Here is a 22,128-nt window from a genome sequence, read left to right as displayed (position 1 = left end):
GGCAACTGTCATGGCGTCCAGTGCGGCGACCCGAACAGCAGCAGGAGCTGCTAGAGTGGTTAAACCTATCTTTTCCCGGGACCTGGATGAAGCGAAACGCAGAGTTCGGGAACTGTACCGGGCCTGGTACCGTGAAGTGCCAAATTCAGGTATATTGGCCTCTAAATTCGTGCGTAACAGGCATATAAAGACCCGTGTGGAGCCGTCAAGGTCGTATCTGTACTGTTAGCCTCACTGGCAGTGGCTAATCAATCTACATTACTCGTTTTAAACATGGTAATTGCCCACGCATTTAGTAAAAGATAAGGAGCAAAATGGGATTTGTGGATTAACTGAAGTGTATCACTATCAACGCAAAGATGTCTGGGTCCTCGGGGATTGTCAGCTGCAACAATTCTGTCTGGACAAACTCACTCTTAAAATTGACAGCAATTTAGCAGCTGCATGGATAGGAATGAGCAAAATATATTATTATATTATATTATGATGATTACTTTGTTAATTATGATGATAATTAACAAAGTAATGGACACAATAATAATCTCCAAGAGATCATTCAACTGTTGCTTGCTCACAGTTAAGATGAAATCATTTCGTAGGTATAGTCTTAAGATCAGATGCATAAAAACATAACCATTATATATCCTGGTGTGGGTTCATACTGTATGTAGGTGCATACAATGCTTTCCATAATTATGCAGGCTGTAAATAATCCACCTAGTAGTTTGTGCATATGCACAAACAGACTATTTTCATTTATTGTATTATGGTTACTGCTGAATCTATTGGTTGATGGCCTACTGGTTGTGCACTTTTGTTTGATTTCTTTGCTGTGGTACGGTATAACCCTGATATGTTTAAAGTAACCGAGCGTTACAGAATTTGTGCTGACAAGGTGGATGCCATCTAGATCCGCCTCAACCCCACCATATATTTTACATTTCAAGCATTCATTTAATTTTGTTATTGTGGAGGAGTCTAGGTTGTTTATGGATAATGCACATTATAATACTGCCCCATCTGTCCATCCATAGTGGCATTGTTCCAGTTGGATATAACAGCACGTCAGGGAAGAGACAAAGTAAGAGAGATGTTCAACAAAAACAAGCACGTCACCGACCCACGTGTGATTGACCTGCTCGTCATCAAGGTAAACCTCATCAACTTGGCTCCTGGCTCATCTATCCTGTTCAGTTTTCGCATCAACCTCGCTACTTTTGTCATTCACCATGATACTTGCATTAAAAAGTAATAAAGACACATTATGCATTTTGACAAATGTTGCTGTTAGAATTTCTTGAAAATGTTTTCTGGTTTCCAGTTAGAATTAGACAAGTTTTACTTATTTGCTCAGCCTAATGGATAAAATATGAATTGGCCTAATACTGCATGTTAATGTATACTGTGCTGTTATTTACTGCTAAGTGTAGTAATGGTTCTGTTTTTTTGTGTCCTTATTTATTCTATCAGGGCAAGATGGAACTCCAGGAGACCATCAACGTTTGGAAGCAGAAGACTCACGTTATGCGGTATTTCCATGAGTCCGAGGCACCTCGCCCTACAGACTTCCTGGGCAAATTCTATCATGGTCACGACCCATGAACTCTTGATATATGTATTATGTTCTGTGACCTCTGGCTCTTCCCTGCTTGTGTTCCTCTTTATTCAACTGTAAATACATACACATTACACACAAATGTCTAAATCTGTGCCTTGTGATCTTTCATTGATTTTTTTTTAAATTACCATTAGGGCTAATCTAGACTGGTATGTGTTCCCTTGAAGAAAGAATGGTCTGGTGTTGTGTGTACTTGCAGACAGGGGAAGTACCATAGGTATATGCTGGATTTAAGTAGAGGAGGTTGTGGTTATGTGGTATACACACAGACTGGTTGAACAGTCCAATAAACCCATTAAGACCTGAGGCCGTTTCTACAAGTGCCTTCTAAACCAGTAGTTCTTTCAAGATTTTAAAAAAATGTTCAAAAATAGCAGATGTACAAGCTAGTTGCGTGGCACAAAGTGACGTGCTGTGAGCTTGCATATCTGCTATTTTTGAATAGCCAACGCTAAGATCTACAGATGCTTTCCTGGTTTTAATCAGTTACGGCAGACTAAATGCTAAATCTCACAAGTCTTTACTACTCCTGTCCTCAACTTTCCCCACACCTCTAATGATCTTATGCAAAGTAGTGATTAATAAATAGTTATATTGGGTTGGTATCTTGTCACATGGACCTTGACAGATTTGTTAAGATTTTATTTTTATCTTGGGGAAATCCATTCCTTGGTTGTGGAGAACATTTTAAAATTACGCTTAGATCATGAGATGTTTCACCACACATAGTGAATATATGCTATTTGTATGCGTGTGTGTATATAGACACAGTCAGTATACTTCATTTGTCTTAATGCCATGTCGTAAAGTGGGTAAATGTCAATGTGTCATTGAATGTTAGTGTATACAAAGAACACAGAACGGTATGCATTAACCAACAGACCTGTGATCCTGTTCCATTGCAACCTTTGCACATGAATCAGTCATACTATATTCTTGAATCAACTTGATACCAAAGTGCTGAATTTTACAATTGTGATAATTAACCTTTTTATTAAGACTTAACCAGTGCATGCAAACACAGAATGCGATCACCAGAATGGGACACCCCCATTTCTTATATAGTGGGATCAACAACAGTTAACAGCTTTATAGCCGAGGCAGACAGAGGAAAAGGCAGCAGAGAGAACTCCAGGAAGATCCTTAGTTTGTCTACACGGAAGCTCACAGATCTATCCCAGGGTGGTGGTCGTTCTTTATTTTTACATAAAGCAGGGTGATCTGGGGAGGAAGAAAATATTGCAGGGTGGTGAAGTACACTGAATTATCACTTGGCTAGCTGCAACAAGTAAAATGTATCTCCAGAAATAGAATAGCAAACAGAGAGAACTAGACAACTTGTTAACAGACTATAAGTCTAAAAACAAACTTTTACAGACATGCAAACAATAGCTTTAATTGAGCCACACAATCCATGCCAGTCATAGCCAGATTACCAGAAAGCACACAGACTCTTCAGTCATCATCGTCGTCATCCTCGGGGACGAAGATGTCATGCTCCTCCAGCAGTGCAGCAAAGGTCTTGCTGATCTGGGTCCCCACGTACAAGAACGGCACCACTACCATAGTGAGCCGTATGAGGCCAAAGGAGGTCTGCTCAAAACATCCCATGACAGAAACAACTTTTAGTTCAGCTAAAGAAAGCTACCATTGGTTATGTTCTGTGAGAGAAAAAAGGCTGTGGTAGAGCTATAATGTAAGATTATAAAACTACACCTTTTTAATAGGTTAATTTACAATTTTTATTTGATCAGATATTCTGTTTCAATTATTCAGACCTTTTTCACAGCAGCCATACTGACATGCATAGTAGGGTAATATTACATCCCATACAGGTTACCCTACCAGGCACCAGGGATTCTAATTACGGCTCAGGGTGCTGCTATTGTGCATGATGGTTCACTAGAAATGGAACGTAAACTTAAATAGCATAATTTGATTTGTATTTATTTCATTGCTTACAACTGTCATACAGGTTAAAACAACACAGCAAAGTCATAGACAAGACGTATTTCCACTGTGGTCCCCAATACACAAAATTGATAAACAGACATGCCTGCTGCCAGCTATTATAGTCAGTTACCATGAACCTGCAGTGGCAACTGTATGTCATGACTCCTCCCCTTATAAGCTTAACCGTACGATGGTGCCGCGTGCCGATCTACAAGCTCACAACGGGTCATGGATGCGTCTCAATGTGAGCTTATAGATCGTCTATTTTCGGTGCACGACACACGGTCGTACGACGGATCATAACCAGACTGATTACCTGAACACACATGACACGTACACTTGTTTACCATTCAATTCCAACACTCACCTTCTTGGGCTTTGGCAGAATGGCGCCTGATAACTTAAATACGGCTGTCCGACACGGTGTCAGCGCCGTTCCCGACCAGCTTGAAGTGGAAAACTTTCGAAACGCCGACAGCCCGGCCAAGCGACCGTAGGCCGACGCCATGTTTCCAGGTTGATGCAGCAGCACAGCAGCAGCAATGCGGAACACGAGATTTACCTGGCTTGGACACTTGTTGTGATGAGCGCCGCCCTTTAGAATGTGCTGCAGTTAGTTTACACCAGGGGTGCAATGCTCACTGAACGGCCTTGCACGGCGTGCAAGAACCTATTTGACCAGGAGCACGCGCAGGCACATGCATAGATTGAAAACTTCTTTAAATTCACACTTCAACAAAGTTTACTGGTTTACACCGTGCACTACATTTACCTAATAGACACTGACAGCAGTGCATTATTATGTTTATATATATATATATATATATATATATATATATATATATATATATATATATTATACATTATACACACGCACACACACACACACACACACACACACACACACACACACACACACACACACACACAAGTATATATACAGATTTATGAAGAGAGAATGAAATGAAGAGGTCACAAAGCGGTAACAATTTCCATTCTTTCATTTTCCACAAATATTTACAGTTAACAGTACAGTCGCAAATAATTTACATTTCAATGCCACAACCATGTCAGCAATCAAGTGTTCATATTTGAATTAAATTATCAACAAAATATTTCCAAGCCTTAAAGCGAACCAATAAATATTGTACAGCCATAAAATATGTACAGATTTGCTATACATAACTTGGCATTGAGCAAAAAACGCACTATTAGTGGTTTAGGAAGTGCAAGTGACCTGCATCTATAGTAGTGAATTGGTCTTGTAGATTTCTATGGAAACACAATATTAGCCTACACTTTCTCTCATCATGGTTTGCCTTAAGCAGTATTGTACCGTAACTTATTTTGTTACCATCAAACTCAAAACAAGTATAAAAATTCAAGTAAATATTTAAAAACTCTAATTCCATTACTAAATAACTTAAATTCACATTCACTGTATGTATGTATATCATATTTTTAAAAAGTAGAACCAAATACTCAAGCAACAAATAATTTACATAAAAGAATCAAGTGATACAGATTACTGTAAATTCATACTTTGTGAACATATGTAAACAGCTTGTCATTAGTTTCCAGTGTCCTTGTGCGTTCTTTGTGATGGGTCCCATTCATCACACCTCTTGGATTGAGTGTTGTTATACAGGATAGGGTAGAGTTGGTGGCTCATCACTAAAAAAAAATGAAAATAATTATAGCAATCTAATTTGTCACCTAATAATACTTTCAAATGTAGTAGCCAGGTAACAAATGGATTACAGCACTTATAATAAGTAAAATATTATATGGGCAGAAGGTAAAGCCAGCAAACTAAGGTGGATTTAGGTGAATTTGATTCTGATTTTTTTAAATTTAAGTTTTATGTCAGTAATTGCATTAACATACTCTACCATACAAATAGCTTAAAATAATGTTTTATTAATTAAAAGAAGTCCCGGATTGTAGCTTAAAGACCGTAATGACATTCAAATCAATGTTAGCTTTTTTATCACATATTTATTGTGCTGTTCACTTACATTTTTTTTAGGTAGTCATAATGGTATTTTAGATTTTGTCTTTTCTCATAAAAAAAAAGAAAAGTTGATGATGCATCCTGGCCCTGGGTGTATACTCAGTTTGCGTCCAATTAAATAATCAATAATAATCTATTCATGGCAATGAAATGTAACAGTCTTTTCACATGTCAATATGAATCAGTATTAGGGCGATAGTGCATACACAAATACAAGTTACATCTATATAGCAGACTAAGTCTGAATGCATACAAAAATACAAAGGTATTTAAATTATATTGCATTACAAAGTATTGTGAAAAGCAGAATTATGGGGCCTTTGTTCAACACCTGTTACTGTATGTGTCAATTTATTATCACAAAACAAGATAATGTAATTTTGAAGTTACAGCAACTTGTGTGATGTCTCCTGTAGGTTTAACCTTGTGATAAAGCAAAGATTAGTGTAGCCTGCCGGGTAGTTAGAGCCAGGGAAAGTAGGGTTGCCCCAGCGTGCAGGAAATTCTGTTCTGTATTTTGTTGTTGGTTGAATATAGGACTGTGTTATGGGATTATGTTGTTGGCATCTTCAGTATGTGTAGTGTTATATCATGGTGTTCATTTGGTCATTTATGCAACACCATGACTGTGATGTGTCTTTGATTTGACCACACCCTTTCCAACGTGCTGAAATCCTCGTTACAATGTGCTGTTGCTGTAAATGAAGAATCGATATCCGTTGCCATGGTTTGTTCTTTGGATAAGCATAAGTTTGGGTCATTACATTTGGTCATTATAAAAATGTTTTAGCTTCTGTTTTTGACAATCCAAATGCGAATGATAAGACCCTGCCTATGGGTGAAACACCTGCTTTTGGAATATCATTTGACACAGTAAGGCTTAAAGCCATTCAATATCTGTGTCATGTCCCGCCTTATCTTATTACTTTTACAGGAAACACGTGATATGTAGAATCAGATATCATGATTTATAGCGTGTAATGGTGTTTTTAAGCTCTGAAATAATTAAGCTGTGAAACGAGAAATCAATCGTTGTTTTGTTTTTTTGCATTAAAATGTATACCTGATTACTTTACATAGTACATCAGAAATATACAGTAAAAAAAACATGAATATATTCCATGGTGATGAGAAATTACCTGCTGTTTGAAGGAGAGCTGCCTGAAGAACTTGTTCACTTCAAACATCCCTGGTTTGATGGCTCCACTGGCCTTGCTGCTGTCACCCAGTCTCACCACTTGTCCTTTTGCGATGGCAGCCCTCAGGCTCAGGCTCTTGATTATCTGAGCGAATGGTTCAGAGTCAAGCGTTGGCCTTGATAGCACAGAGATGTAGGAGGCATCCTTCTGCTGCTCCTGGTAGCTCACTGTGTGGGAGGACATTATGTATGATATGACCCAATGAGAGATAGAATAGCTGGGTAAAGGGTGGCCCAATTTGTTAGCAGCAATTGTGCTGAAATGTGAATTAACTATTGAATTGTGTGAAGCCAAAGGTCACTTTCTTTTAACCAATTATGGTAAATTAACACAGTATAGCAGCAATTCAACTGAAAAGATTTGCTGCCGGGTCATATATTACCCTGATGGCTAATTATCGAAAAAGGTGACTTCTGGCATCACAGTATTCTATATATTACTGTCCATAGTCATCATCACCTGCAGCAGTGACAGCAGTGTCTATGGTGCTGGTGAGTTGCAGAAGGATTGTCGGATACAATGGATGCAGCAGGAACAGGTTTCTGATGTGGGACTCTTCAGCAACCACACCTGGTGCCAACTGTTGACAATATAGAGTTTTTTTTTAGACATCAAGTTTTTTTGATCAATGTCAACACTTCCAAGGACATACAATACATCACTTATAAGGATTTTTCATCAAAGATTACCCACAGTTGTCTTAGTCATGTTCTTCTGTGCTCTGATGGGCTCACCGACCCAGAATAGGAATACTGATAGGCCACTAGTAGTGGCGATTGAGGAAGCCTCCACTACAAGATGAGGACACAAAAACTCTGCTGCCCAGAGGACATGTCCACTAGCCCCATCAATCACCTGCACCTGGAGACAGGAGAGACAAAGGTAAAAGAGCTGTCATTATTTTTAAATTTATTTAATTCTTCCACATAAGAACAGGCACTTCAAGATGGAAGAATCTTGAATGAAAATAGTCTGTTACAATACAGTAACTAGAGGTTCAGGCCCTCACACCTACATTGCACAGTAGATCCAACCAATATGCTCATATATAGAGATCTCTGTATATGCCCTTTTGTGCCCATATATGAAGCTGACTGATTTGTTTGCGGCTGATGCCATGACAACACATTGAGGTTAGAGACAACACACTCCATATTTGGGCGTAGCATTGGGAACTCCTTATATGGTTATGGCTGAGTGAGTCATAGTGACGCCCACCCGCCGGCCGGTCCTCTCTTAAGACAATTGTAATATAAGAAAGAAAAGAAAAATTATATAGAATACCTTAGAAATATATACTGGAGGGTGTACAATAACGGTGGCCTGGACAAAAATTTATATGCATGAATAAAATGTCTTACCTTTCGGGTTCCATTTGCAGAATGCTGAACGAGGAGATCTGGTATCCTGTCATTATTGAAGTGGCCTGGGGTAGGCTGACTATGATGGAACAAGACAAAGACAAGACATACCTCAAGTCAGTTTCATCTGAGGTCTTCATTTTCTAATTTCTTAAAGTAATTTTCTAACTCTCTACCAGTCAACCCACTAAACAACATGTTGTGCTCCTTTGTCTTCACTTTAATTGCAAGTGTCAAATGTTCAACTGTAAAAGGTCACATCAACACATGGCAGTCACATCAACACTTTTTTTGTTGAAAATAATGTTAGTACAACCATGGACTTGTGACAAAGTATTAATTAAAGACAACTATTTGTTTTTCTGTTATCTCTAATGGGGTGGAGATAAATTACTGGCAGGGGAGGGGCAAATATGAGAACCAAACCAATACAAAATATATGCTCAGTGGTTAAGCAAATATTAAAAAAATAATGGAGCCTGGCTAGACCTAGAGTTACAGGTCACTAACACTGTACTACACAGTCAGCATTAACCAGACTTAAAGAATAGTAGTACTAGAAGAGGAAACTAGTGGCTATCACCATACTGTACCTGTGAATGGGAGCTAAGATATTGGTCCACTGTTTATGTGCGTCCCTCTCTCTCAGAACGGACAGTTTATTGGAACCATAGACCAGTGCCCAGTCACTCCTGGTGGAGTTGAGGTTGGCAATAGTATCCAGACTGTTGTGGTTGTTGCAAAAACCAGACACAAGAGGGAGTAGGAAGTCCACAGTATCTTTTCCACTAGAGAGACAATAAAAGGTGGAGCTGAATAAATCTAGACTCTAACTGGCTAGTCTAAAAATAGTGTAAACAAAAGCAGCTGTGACTGACACCTCATTAAGTGTGAATGCCAGAGATATGTAACACTCACACAACCCAAACGTGTTTCCACAGTCACAAAAATGTGTTTTTAAAAAATCATAAATTTGTTTAATTGTCAAACCATTTCAGACAGATTAAAAAAATTACTTAAATATCCACATTTAACTATGTTCAACAAGTTTAATACATTTTATTTTACCTCAGTGGAAGAGAAGAAAAAAGCCTCCACCATGCATATTTAAAAGGTTCACTTCTACTATTACATTCTGCAATCTGCATGCATTTCTCCATTACACCAACAGATCGAGCAGATTAAAGGTTTCACCATTTAACTGACAGAGGGGGTTTTGTGATGTGTAACCAAATAAGGTTACCAGCCACTTAAGTCTACCTGTAGATGTGTATGAGGGAGGAAGAGTTTGTTTTCTTGAGTTTCTCCCAGGTAGCGTCCTTATGTCTGAGTGCCTGCATGAGGGGCATTTTGCCAGTGGCACGCATGTAGATGTCACACAGGGAGACAGCCTCTACAGTGCCTGAGAAGGGAATTAAACAAACATTATTCAAAGATTAGGGGGAGCAGTTGTCAGAATGCAAAGTAAAGAATAAGCAATTGTTTCCTATTCAAATAAACATAGCTTTCATCCATAGATATTTATGTGATATGTTTAATTTCTCATTCACAATGTCTAGAGTTTCAGTTGAATCTACAGCAATACAACATTTATATTGAGAACATAGTGTAGAATCAATAATTCAGATGTTTTCGCTTTTCATTATGAAAACTAACTATATTGAGGGGTGCTATGGATTTAGATTATGGATTGACGCTTTTAGAGTACCTAGTCCTAACAGGATGTAGTATGCCCCTGGCTGTGTCTCATGAAGCAGAGGACCAATCAGCTTCCCCTGTGTAGTGAGGTTGAAGGGCACAGGACGTCCAAGCTTTGCCCCTGTCAGCCCAGAGAGCAAGATCAGTGCGAGGTCAGACGACTAGGAATTTATATGAGAGAGAGAGAGAGAGAAAGAAAGAAATAGAGAGAGAGAGAGAGATATTAACACTGAATCTGAGATGCTGAAAATAAGAAATAAGAAAATAATTTTGAATCAAGCAAGTTGCTATTATTGATAAAACAAATGAATAGAAGGAACGAAAATCTGTGAGTTTTTTCCCCAGACTAATTTTCCTGATTGATTTCAGTGCGTCATCTCCAAAGAGGAGATAAGTCCACAAGAGATTAGGCGTCTGACAACAATACCCCATCTGCTGGTAGTGTAGCAATCAGCAGGTCTGGGACTGTGTCTCCCTGAAGGTCTGGAAGTGATACGGCCTGGGACTCAATGTTCTCAATGGGAACTGACCACAACTTCTTCCCTGCGAGAGACAAAACAAAGGCATCTATTATTAAATCTTTTGGCCTCATTCTGTGTTTGGGGTGGTAACCTGACTGACAGAGAAGACATTTCAAGCCTGGTTTACTGGACACAAATTGAATCTATACTTACCTTCAATATTCCATCCTGGTACAATGCCCTCACCACCAAACACAACTAACTAATCAGACCAGCAAAAATGATTGGTTCACCCCAAACTCCCCCATCTCAACTCAACTGTACACCATAATCAGGAAAGCCACTCTGACCCCTCTCGCCCCCTCCACGAGTTCTTCCAGTTACTGCCATCAGGTCGACACTACAAAGTCCCACTGGCCCATAAATCATCTAAGGAAATCCTTTATTACCTCTGCTATCATCACTCAAATTACAATAGGCATTCAAATATGCTAATATTCTGACCTGTTCAACAACTTTCAGTGGTACTTTTGTGTTTTTAAATGTGTTTTAAACATGCATTGCTGAGCCTGTTCAAAGGAAAAAATCTTGAATCTTGTTTAAAATGATTTACTCCCTTGCTCGTGGAAGATATGGCCTATGAGAGAACTGAGGTTTCGAGGTTTCAGTGTATTTTTAGCAAATGTACATTTCCTGTGGATAATCAAATTAATGAGTGAAGAAGTTGGTTGACTAAATGTGGAACAGGCCTACACTGTTGCAACATTAATGTGTCTCATTAGCATCTTCACTAGCAATGATACAACAGCTTGTAAGAACTACCACCTAATAACCTAATTACTGTTACCTTTCAGGAAATGGGGGAAAAAAAGAGCTTGTTCAAAGAACACAATGTAGTTATTATTTAGTCACAAGCTTGTTAATACTTTTCATTGATTAAATATTTATAAAACCCCACAGACAGACTAAACCACTTTTACTTTCAAATTTCCAAATGTTTTTAAAGAGAGCAATAGCTGACAATGTGTTGCATCGCAACATGTTGTGACCTTGAAGATTGGCTATTTCCACTTCTTTTGCAACACTGTTGTACAACAATGTAGGGCATTAATTTAAGTTCAAATATGGAAATACGCCGTAAGATATGTGAACACTATTGTAACATTAGTGTATTTTGTGCCTAGAATGGCGAGCCTCCTAACCTGTGGTTCCGTTGACAGCTGTTAGGACTGATTTTCCTATGAGGAGACACACAGGCCCACTAGCCCTCTCCCTCTGGCCTGTCAGCAGAGGAGCTGTCTCGGGGTATGCTCTGAGGGCAGCTCCACCAGCCGGCAGTGGGACAGGGTGACCCTCGTATTGTAGACCACACTGGATGTAGCTGACAGTCTCCCGCATGACTACCCTCCACAGCACCTGGCCACTGACAGCAGACAATGCTACTGCACTGTAAACTGCCACAAGGAAAGAGAAAGAGAATTTTAAAAAGGAGCATAAAGCTTCAGCAGAGACCATTGTTACAAAAACATACGAATGCCAATCTGTCTGCCAATAAATTATTATATAGAACAAAAAATCTGAATTGTTTAGTCCAGGGGTTTTCAACCGGTGTCCACGGAGGTATTGCAGGTGGTCCCTGGCCATGCATAATTAAAAGAATATATATTTTTTTATTGTTTACTTTTAATAACTTACAGGAGTTCTTACTGTATGGTGTGTGTGTGTGTGTGTGTGTGTGTGTGTGTGTGTGTGTGTGTGTGTGTGTGTGTGTGTGTGTGTGTGTGTGTGTGTGTGATATGAAATGTGATTGATATTGTGTGGGGTGGGTCTATGATGGACCCACCACGCACAATAGTGGTGGTCCCCAGGTTGCTCTTAGTCAGGATGGTGGTCCCTGGGTCAAAATCAGTTGAAAACCCCTGGTTTAGTCCCCCTGCCCCATTGACCCTGAGTCAAGCCACAGTGTCCTTGCTGTTGATTCCAGTTCCCCCCCAGCAGTGGGGGGAGCAGAGGCAAAACAAAGGCAGACAGGTGTGAAGTGGATTCAGGGTTCATAAAGCTGGCTCCAGACCAGACCGACTTTGGGCCGACTTGGTTCGTATATAGTCGTCCAGTCGGTTAGGGGTCCGTCGGGTGGTCCGTCGGGACCTTTTCGGCCGACCCAGAGCCGAAAAAGGTCCGACTGGCCCCCGACTGGCCCCGGTCCAGTCGGACCGCAGAGACGAAGTGACAACAAAAGGCTGTCGGTGTTGCCAGATTATGTGAGAGAAACAAGCGACCATGTCTATGAAAACCTACATTCACTGTTTCTCGTTGTTGCTCCCAGAGAGAGAGATTGATTGATTTGACCTACTTTTGCGCTGTGGTGATGTAATTTATTGGGAGCAGGTGTGTAAGATTCCAATAGTATAAACAATTTAATTGGCTTTCATATACTCTTAATATATTTTTTTCAAATTAGATTTGGCCTTATAGATCGAAATGTGCTCAGTTTTGGCTATTTTCTGGGTGCTAATTTCAATAAATTAATTAATGTATTTAATTTTGATTATTCGAATAACCGTTTTCAAAAATGTTGTGTACACGTCAGCAGTGGTGGAAAAAGTACTCAAATGTTTTACTTGAGTAAAAGTATCAATGCAATCAGGGCAGGAATTTCACGGTGGCCACGATGGCCATGGCCGTCTTTGCCCCTCTCATTGGCCGTGTGCCCCTCGAATAATGACATGCCTTCACGGCCACAGTGTTCCTTTTTTATTATTATTTAAAAACAATTTAAAATCGTGAAAATAGCCAATCTACAAGCTGTAATTATTAATAATTAAGAAATACTATATTTTAAAGAGTGAAAAATCAACTAAAGTCATTATTAGTGCAAGTTCAATCACATTTCATTTGAATGAAAATAACTTGGGTAAAATACATTCTGTGAATCTATTTACTTGAGTAAAATAATTCAACATTTACTTGAGTAAAAGTACTAAAGTATTGGTATAAAAATTTACTTAAAGTACCAAAAGTAAAAGTACTAAAATGTTTGAAAATAGCAGATCTACAAGCTCAGCGTGCATCGCAACACGTTGTGAGCTTGTAGATCTGCTATTTTCAAATAGCTTATAGGTATAAAATAGGGCTAAAGTGGTTAATGTATGTTTCATAATGATTTATATCTGCAAAGTAACTAGTAACTAAACATTTCAAATAATTGTTGTGGAGTAAAAGTATAGACAATTGGAAATACTCCAGTAAAGTAAAAGTACCTCAAAATTGTACTTAAGTACAGTACTTGAGTAAATGTACTAGTTACTTTACACCACTGCACGTCAGTGAAGAAAAAACGCTGAGAACATCCCTATGTACAAGTGACTTTGCAGGAAAACAAGCCCAAAGTCGCTTATAATAAGCAGACCTGGCAATGCTGGCAAGCTAATAGTCAAAAACAGCAGAGGGCGCTGTTTTTCCTTTTTATTTCCCAGATTGGTCTGAAAGTTATAAATGAATTAGCACATGAATGGCCAGTCGGCTGACAGACTTAAATGCCAACTTTTGCCAACCGAATACCAGTCTGTTGCAGTCTGAAGTAGTCTGAAGTAGTCTGAAGTAGTCTGTTTGGTCTGGAGCCACCTTAACATGTTTTAAATCAATCAACTGCTCAACATTTTTAGTGGGACTTGCAGTATTAGATATGAGGATTAGATTGCATAAGCCTTCCTAGCATTCACCATGCAGTAGCTACTTATGAGGCAGACACCACGAGGCAAATATAAGGAGAGGAGGCCTGACACTCAGAAAAAGTAGAGGTGACCTTGGCTGTATCTTTGTATACTAGTGTGATTCCTTAGAAAACATTCTAACTATGTTTTTTTCTCCCTTGCAATTATCTGCCATAATTATCTGAAAAAACGAATCAAAGGCTGAATAAAATGGAATGAAGAATTAAATGAACCATACTTCCATCTCAATGAATTGATTCCATACCTTTGTTGTTTCCCATGGAGGGTTGGGTGTCATTGGTTCGTTCTGTAACGCCCAGCAGCACATCTTCCACAGAATCTCCATCAACATCCCACAAAGCCAATGCTGGTGGAGTGACACCTAAATGGAGAGTGGAAATATAACACCAGGAAATGGGCCTAGAAAGTGTAGAATTTATGTCAGGGCTTCTGTAGTCATTTTTACCCTGGCTACAACGGCAAGATTTTGTGTTACTGTCAGTCCCACGTAATTATAGCTATCTTAAGAGTGTCTAGCCACAGAGACTCGACTTTAAGTCTATTTAAGTCAGCACCATCAGCGACGCCCCTCTCAGTTCTTCTGTACACAACAACAATGGACTGTTGTGTAAACTGGTTTTCACACAGGGCCACCCAAACATCTGCCATTGCTCTTTTCCATTAGGGTTTCATTTTACATTTTTGAAAGTGGAACCAAGGGCCTGTCATATAGGATTGCTTGACTTAAAGACTGCCTTACTTATTGGGACAGTCTCTCACCTCCTGCATCTCCCAATTCTCTCTCCCACTGCGGCCGTTTATCCAGCTCCCCCTTTTGGCAAGGGATCAAAAAAGCACACAGCAGCACCAGCAGCATGGCAGAGACCAGAGGCACCAGGAAGAACGCGGCTCTGATGGCGCCCCTCACCCTTGCCCTCTTCCCATCTGAATCAGCTCCGACGGCACCCACCCCAGTGCCCCCCGTTGCACTGGGACCCCGTCCATCCTCTCCTCCTCTGTCCCTTCCTGTGTCCCTCTGACTCCAGTACTGTGTGCCTTTCATATCGTCTCTCTCTTGTCTGGATTTGCTGGGCAGACGCTCTCTCCACTCATCCTCCTCCTCCTCCGCCTCATCTTCACCCCCCACAAGTCTCCCAGACCTGCTGCCCCGCAGGTCTGAAGACCCGGTGCCGAGGCAGTTTCCCCTACCGAGACCGTTGCGAGGGTAGTTGAGCACCAGGTCATCTTCCTCACTGTCATCTTCACTGTCAGCCTGGGTAAGAGGATCATACTCACCCAGCTCTGATCCCTTTTTACCTGTAGAGACCCAGAGATGGTGAATAAGTAATTTGAATACAGTGATTTCAGTTGTCTTGTTTGTTAAAGGAGAATTCCGGACAAATTAAGTGTTATCTTTCATGTCTCGTTACTCACCTAGCGACGTAAAAAGTGGCGTTCTTTTTTTCCATATATTCCCCTGTCGTCATTTTTTAAACACCCTCCGTTGTTATAATGGGAGCGAGTGGGTTAGTGAAGTTCGTCTATTATAACCGACGCAATGTTATTTTTTTCTCTACTACGATTCATTGTAGAGTCTCATGATAGTCAAACATGCGCTGAAAATTCCTGCGAGCCTGCCGTTAATGGCGAACGATTTAACACTGGATGCTTGTTTCTTTCCAGAACCTGGCAACTCGTGTTGCCAGATTCTGGAAACAAGCAACCAGTGTTAAATCGTTCGCCATTAACGGCAGGCTCGCAGGAATTTTCAGCGCATGTTTGACTATCATGAGACTCTACAATGAATCGTAGTAGAGAAAAAAATAACATTGCGTCGGTTATAATAGACGAACTTCACTAACCCACTCGCTCCCATTATAACAACGGAGGGTGTTTAAAAAATGACGACAGGGGAATATATGGAAAAAAAGAACGCCACTTTTTACGTCGCTAGGTGAGTAACGAGACATGAAAGATAACACTTAATTTGTCCGGAATTCTCCTTTAAGGGGAAAAAAGCCTGCTCTTGGAAGTTTGTGACTGTACTGGGAACCTTTTATGCTTTTGTGGGGAAAAAACTGGAGCAATACGGTTGTCAAAACTATATATTTCCGACGATTGTGTGCCTTTTACTGTATTGCTATGAAACTACTTTTTAGTTTCCTTCCTTAAAAGCCATTTATTTCAAATATTGTAATACTGTTATAATGATTAATTTAGAAGGGGGATGCCTCCAATGTCTTACTAAGTACTTTGCTTAACGAAAATCATGTACTATATCACACTGCTAATGGGCCCACTGTCCATTAATGACAATAGTCTATCTATATGCACATAATATGTGTGTCTGTCTTGCGCATAACTCGAGCACCGCAGACCGATCGACTTCAAACTTGACCGGAGGTTGTTGAGAACCGAAAATCCCCAAATCTCTGTAAGTGTCTGTCTGTCTGTGTCCCATTTAATGCCCATATATGTAGATCTCTGTATCGGTCTGTCTCTGTATCCCTTTCAAGATAGTTAGTTCTCGGGGGGAGTCGAGTCTGTCTAAACAGAATTGTTTATTTTTATTATCGTCTGCACATACACATGTAAAGGTGTCATGTGTGCATGTATGGAATGGCAAGTGGTTGAACAGGAGACATTCATTCACTCAATGGAGTGCATTACTGTACCTCCGCCATGCAGGCCGGGTGACGGGTCCCAGTCTAAAATGTCTGTCATCTATGACGTATGACTTCATATTTGGTCATGGTCTCAGCTGATCTGACTGCCATTGACTTACATTATAAAATGAATATTAAACATTTAAAATATATATATAAAACATGTAAAAGAAAAATGTGTGCAGGTACTTCCTTGGCCTACTACTAGCAGCGTGCCAAAGAAATATGGCACTGATCGATCGAGCGGTGTGCTCAATCCGGGAATCAGATCAATCTGCAGTGGGAACCCATTCGGTTTTTGCCTCTGGGGGCACCAACTCCTTTTTTTTGTGTAGAAACAGGAACTTGGTTCTTAGTCTACTTCCTCCCGGGTAATTCTGTGTTTTGTTTATTTCTACTAACAACACCACTACATGTTTAGGGCAGTGGTGCTGATAGATTGAGATTAGCCCCGGATAGACAAGACCGGGTGAAAACATAGGCTACTGCCAAAGACAGATCAATTATATATTTGCCCTGCCACTTTTGTCAGTCAGAAGCTTGTGGGTCTGTTCTGTTATGTGACATTTGTATTTTTTTGCCATGTAGCAAATAAATAAAAATACAATATTTTTGGGGGATAAAGTGATCATACCAGTTCATTCCAATTGGACAGTCAAAGCCTGAACAACTCAAAAATGAGAGGTAAGTCTTGCCGAGTCCTGAGTCCCATAGGGCAGGAGCTATCTCCTGTTTCCTTAGCGTGAGGCAGCTTGATGTACAATTACACCCCCTGGACATGACGCTAGTATGTCGCAGGGATTTACCCCAATCCAACCTTTGATGGATTCTGAGTCTTTGGTATAACCCGACCTGGGATCGACCCGATCTCTCAGCCTCAGGGCGGACACTCTAACCGCAAGGCCACTGAGCTGGTCAGAAATAATAGGTGGAAAGTGGAAATGATTCATTCAATTCAGGTGTATGAGAAGCAATTGAAATCTGTTCTTTCCCCAATATGTATACGGACAGTAAGTCTGCGGTACTTAGCCATGGCTTTTTGTTAGAATCAAATATGCCCTCCTCACAATATTAAATGAGTGAGAGGGGCCTCACTCACCAATATAGCCCACACACACACGCACGCACACAGGCGATTAGCCTCTGTCAGGAGGGGTGGGGCAATATTTTGTCATGGGGGAACAAAAGAAACACCATCTGTGAGGAAGTGAACAGTATGGTATGGTTTAGGTTAACTTGGTACACTATGGAAATAATACCAGTCAGAGAAACCTTTATACCAGAAAGTTGCATATGCATATTAAAGGAACTGAGTCGAGCATATAGGCTACAGGTAATGTGGCAGGTATGTCTGTCAATATGGGATGGGCTCACAGATCAACTTGTCAACAACAGACAACAATCTGCTGTCACCAGTATGGCTAATACAGTGCAAATACATCAGCCTATTGTGGCATCGTTTGCAAGGAAAACTTAGTGTTCATCACATCACTATAAACATATGAACACTGAATAAAAACGGTAATCTATCTGCAAAGTAGCCTACTTAATAAAACAATTAAACCGTTGCAAAACAAACAATACAATAAACTATGTAATAGTGTCACAGCTTGTCACAGCTTGCTTACATGTTATATCCTTCACGCACATGTCAGGGTGAAAGATGACAGTCAGTCCTTATTATTGTAGTTTGATCGATTTTCAGAGGAAAAAAACTATTCTCGTTAACTCCTGATCAAAGAGAGGGGGCTCTCTATCCATGACGTCACACCGTATTAACGCCTTGTTATAAGTACCTGGCAGGCTTTCATTTCATACACAATTACAGTAATGCCACTTGTATGCAAATGACAAATCCGTAGGAAAACTCAATAAATAGCTCAATTAATCAATCAAATTGCTACTGCTTCTGTGTGTGTGTCTATCTATCTATCTATCTATATATCTATATATATATCTATATATATATATATATATATATATATATATATATATATATATATATATATATATATATACATACATGTGTGTGTGTGTGGCAACGCACCATCTAAACAGCGAGTGCAAACTGAGCTTCTCATACTAGATCCACTGATCTAAAAACAATCTACGCTCAAAAACACTCTTTAAACGCGGACACCTTCCACAAATTATCCCCAATACATTTAACGTATTGTGTCGCACGTCATACTGTATTCGGCAATACAAACTGTAAACGAATAGCCTACCATATAGCTCAAGATGACCGCATCAAACCAGCCAACACGGCCGATAGTCGACTTAATAGCGATTCTGTTAAAACCCACAACACATTTAGGTACAATCTATCTTACTTATTTAGACATAAAACAATTGTAGTTAACTGTAGCGCATCTTACCAGGTAATTTTAGAGCACGGGACAGGGCAGCAGCCATGACTATTTCTAACGGTTCACTGATAAAGAAGCTGCAGCTAGGCAGCAGATGTGATGAGCAGTGTTGCCAGGTTTTCCGAGAGAAACAAGCAACCAGGTATATGAACACAAGCCCAAAAGAAGCGAGCCCTTCGCCAAGCAGAAAGTTGATTATAATAAGCCTATAAGCGGACATGGCAACACTGGTGATGAGCTGCAGGTACCTGCATCAAGTCGGATTAACTTCCGGTCAGTAGACATCAAAGTAAGACTGGTAAAAACAATAATGACAGCTTTGATTTTAGTTTGAAAGTAAAATTGATCAATTTCCGGTGGGATGTGTGCTTAACACGGCGTGTATGTACCAGGTATGTACCTTTTTATACAGTCTATGGTATGTACGTAATGGGGCACTTCAGTTTAATCTGAACCCAGCTGATGGCTACTCATATGGTCATGGCATTTAGGGGTTAGCTGGCTTGCTCAGCCTCAGAAACACAGAACTGAGAGGAGAGGATTTGACTTGTTGACAATGTTGCAAGGAATACATGTGTGTGGTATTTTTGTGTGATTTTGACTGTTTAATTGGTTGGTTGGTTGGTTGATTGGTTGATTGATTGATTGATTGATTGATTGATTGATTGATTGATTGATTGATTGATTGATTGAGTGATTCATCCATCCATTTATTCATTGGTTGATTGATAAATTGCACAAATTAAAGAGGAAAAGAATATCTTGCCATAGGCATCAGTCTTCAAGGTTTTTATTGTCACATGATGCACTTACTGCACAATACAGATGCAGCCAGCAAAGCATGCGTAGAGCCTTGGATCAAGACTATCATACATTTCTTTTATCGAGAAACATACAATATAAAGAAAATTGAAATAAGCAAAGTACCAAAAAAGCAGCGCAAATAGCAGTAGCCAAAAAGTGACAATAAAGTTCTGCACAACCGTAGCTTTTTTTACATTTTTTATTATTAAGCTTTTGCAGATACAGGCTTTATGAAAAAAACATTCAAAGAACCTATCACTGATCTGCAGCTACTCAGTCAGGGGTACACACCACACACACACACACACACACACACACACACACACACACACACACACACACACACACACACACACACGCACACACACACACACACACACACACACACACACACACACACACACACACACACACACACACACTATATTATATATAGCCTATTCTATAGTCTATTTTATATAGACTATGTATATTTAGATTTCTAATCCCTTGGATTACACTTAAATACACCATCATGCGTGCATAACTGTTCACGTTTGCACATTGCAGCTAATTTCCTGTTTTTTATTTTAGACAGGTTAGGTCGGGGCAGATCCTGGTTCTGCAAGGCATCTCACGAAGTAAGTGAGTCACCTCGGCAGACGAACCTGTACCCATTCAAAAATTAATCTCGAATTGTAACGAGGACACGGGCGTCACCCCGCGTCGTTATTTTCCTTACTCATCAGTTTAAGGCATACCTGTCCTCTCTGCGAACACAGACATAGTCACTATGGTCTGACGTTCTCCGTCACGGTGTGGGCTACACAGGGGACGTATCAGATATTAAACTGATAAGAACAGATACTACACTTGATCTATTGTATGTTTTTAGTTTTTCCCAGTGGTGGTGGAACTGGAAGAAGTACTCAGATATTTTACTTAAGTAAAAGTAGCAATACCACAATGTAAAAAATACTTACAAGTAAAAGGCCTTTTTTCAAAATGTTACTTGAGTAAAAGTACAAAAGTATTGGCATCAAAGTATACTTGCAGTACCAAAAGTAAAAGTACTACAATGTTTGAAAATAGCAGATCTGCAAGCTCACAACGCCTGTCACGTGTTGTGAACTTGTAGATTGGCTGTTTTCAAATAGCCTATATGTATAAAATAGGGCTAAAGTGGTTAAAGTATGTTTTATAATATAGTCATTTATATCTGCAAAGTAACTAGTAACTAAAGTCTTCAAATAGTTGTAGTGGAGTAAAAGTATGATATTTGCCTCTGAGATGTAGTGGAGTAGAAGTAAAAGTACTGGAAATTGGAAATACTCCAGTAAAGTAAAAATACCTCAAAATTGTACTTAAGTACAGTACTTGAGTAAATGTACTTACTTACTTTACACCACTGTTTTTTGCATACATATAAATGAATATGAATACAGTTGAGTTAAGCACAGAGCCGATTCACAAGTCTGTGAAAGGCTATCCATCTCATCCAACATATAATAATAATATAATATAGTCCATTAATATTGCATAGACTACTTTATATAGACTGCTTAATTAGATTACCGGTGTGTATATTTAAACTTTTAACCCCTTGGATTAGTGCTACCAATTTACACTTATAACTACCATTATTTAAATGCATCAACAATCATATTTACTCAGCTAACATGATATTTTAAATTATACAGGGAAGGTCGGGGCAGATCCTGGTTCTGCAAGGCATCTCACGAAGTAAGTGAGTCACCTTCGCAGACGGACCTGTACCCACTCAAAAATTAATCTCGAATTGTAACGAGGACACGGGCGTCACCCCGCGTCGTTATTTTCCTTACTCATCAGTTTAAGGCATACCTGTCCTCTCTGCGAACACAGAGATAATCACTATGGTCTGACGTTCTCCGTCACGGTGTGGGCTAGCCTACACAGGGGACGTATCAGATATTAAACTGATAAGAACAGATACCACACTTGATCTATTGTATGTTTTTAGTTTTTCCCAGTGGTGATGGAACTGGAAGAAGTACTCAGATATTTTGCTTAAGTAAAAGTAGCAATACCACAATGTAAAAAATACTTACAAGTAAAAGGCCTTTTTTCAAAATGTTACTTGAGTAAAAGTACAAAAGTATTGGCATCAAAGTATACTTGCAGTACCAAAAGTAAAAGTACTACAATGTTTGAAAATAGCAGATCTGCAAGCTCACAACGCCTGTCACGTGTTGTGAACTTGTAGATTGGCTGTTTTCAAATAGCTTATATATAAAATAGGGCTAAAGTGGTT

The 22,128-nt window shown here is 39.6% G+C and overlaps 3 protein-coding genes across 3 annotated transcripts; 1 reads left to right on the top strand and 2 right to left on the bottom strand.

The window, feature by feature from the left end:
- On the top strand, positions 1 to 2,216 carry ndufa6 (NADH:ubiquinone oxidoreductase subunit A6). The gene is made up of 3 exons (XM_080447490.1): positions 1 to 149; positions 1,035 to 1,150; positions 1,471 to 2,216. The coding sequence occupies exons 1-3, from the start codon at positions 11 to 13 to the stop codon at positions 1,600 to 1,602; spliced, it is 387 nt and encodes a 128-aa protein (XP_080303616.1). The 5' UTR covers positions 1 to 10; the 3' UTR covers positions 1,603 to 2,216.
- A 349-nt stretch (positions 2,217 to 2,565) lies between these two features.
- smdt1a (single-pass membrane protein with aspartate-rich tail 1a) lies at positions 2,566 to 4,150 on the bottom strand. The gene is made up of 3 exons (XM_080447492.1): positions 3,939 to 4,150; positions 3,055 to 3,211; positions 2,566 to 2,839 (listed from the first exon to the last, which is right to left on the bottom strand). The coding sequence occupies exons 1-2, from the start codon at positions 4,077 to 4,079 to the stop codon at positions 3,074 to 3,076; spliced, it is 279 nt and encodes a 92-aa protein (XP_080303618.1). The 5' UTR covers positions 4,080 to 4,150; the 3' UTR covers positions 2,566 to 2,839; positions 3,055 to 3,073.
- A 426-nt stretch (positions 4,151 to 4,576) lies between these two features.
- On the bottom strand, positions 4,577 to 19,105 carry fam234b (family with sequence similarity 234 member B). Its single transcript, XM_080447476.1, has 13 exons — positions 19,062 to 19,105; positions 14,798 to 15,334; positions 14,283 to 14,399; positions 11,507 to 11,758; positions 10,271 to 10,386; positions 9,854 to 10,004; positions 9,406 to 9,547; positions 8,739 to 8,933; positions 8,146 to 8,224; positions 7,478 to 7,645; positions 7,244 to 7,364; positions 6,725 to 6,951; positions 4,577 to 5,245 (listed from the first exon to the last, which is right to left on the bottom strand). Exons 1-13 carry the CDS (start codon positions 19,096 to 19,098, stop codon positions 5,243 to 5,245), a joined length of 2,145 nt encoding a protein of 714 aa, XP_080303602.1. The 5' UTR covers positions 19,099 to 19,105; the 3' UTR covers positions 4,577 to 5,242.
- Positions 19,106 to 22,128: the final 3,023 nt, after the last annotated feature.

The sequence above is a fragment of the Gymnoscopelus braueri genome (genome assembly GCF_963280865.1).
Source record: "Gymnoscopelus braueri genome assembly, chromosome: 13".
NCBI lineage: Eukaryota > Metazoa > Chordata > Actinopteri > Myctophiformes > Myctophidae > Gymnoscopelus > Gymnoscopelus braueri.
Note: the sequence above shows the minus strand (reverse complement) of the source record. Positions and strands in the feature narration are given on the sequence as shown.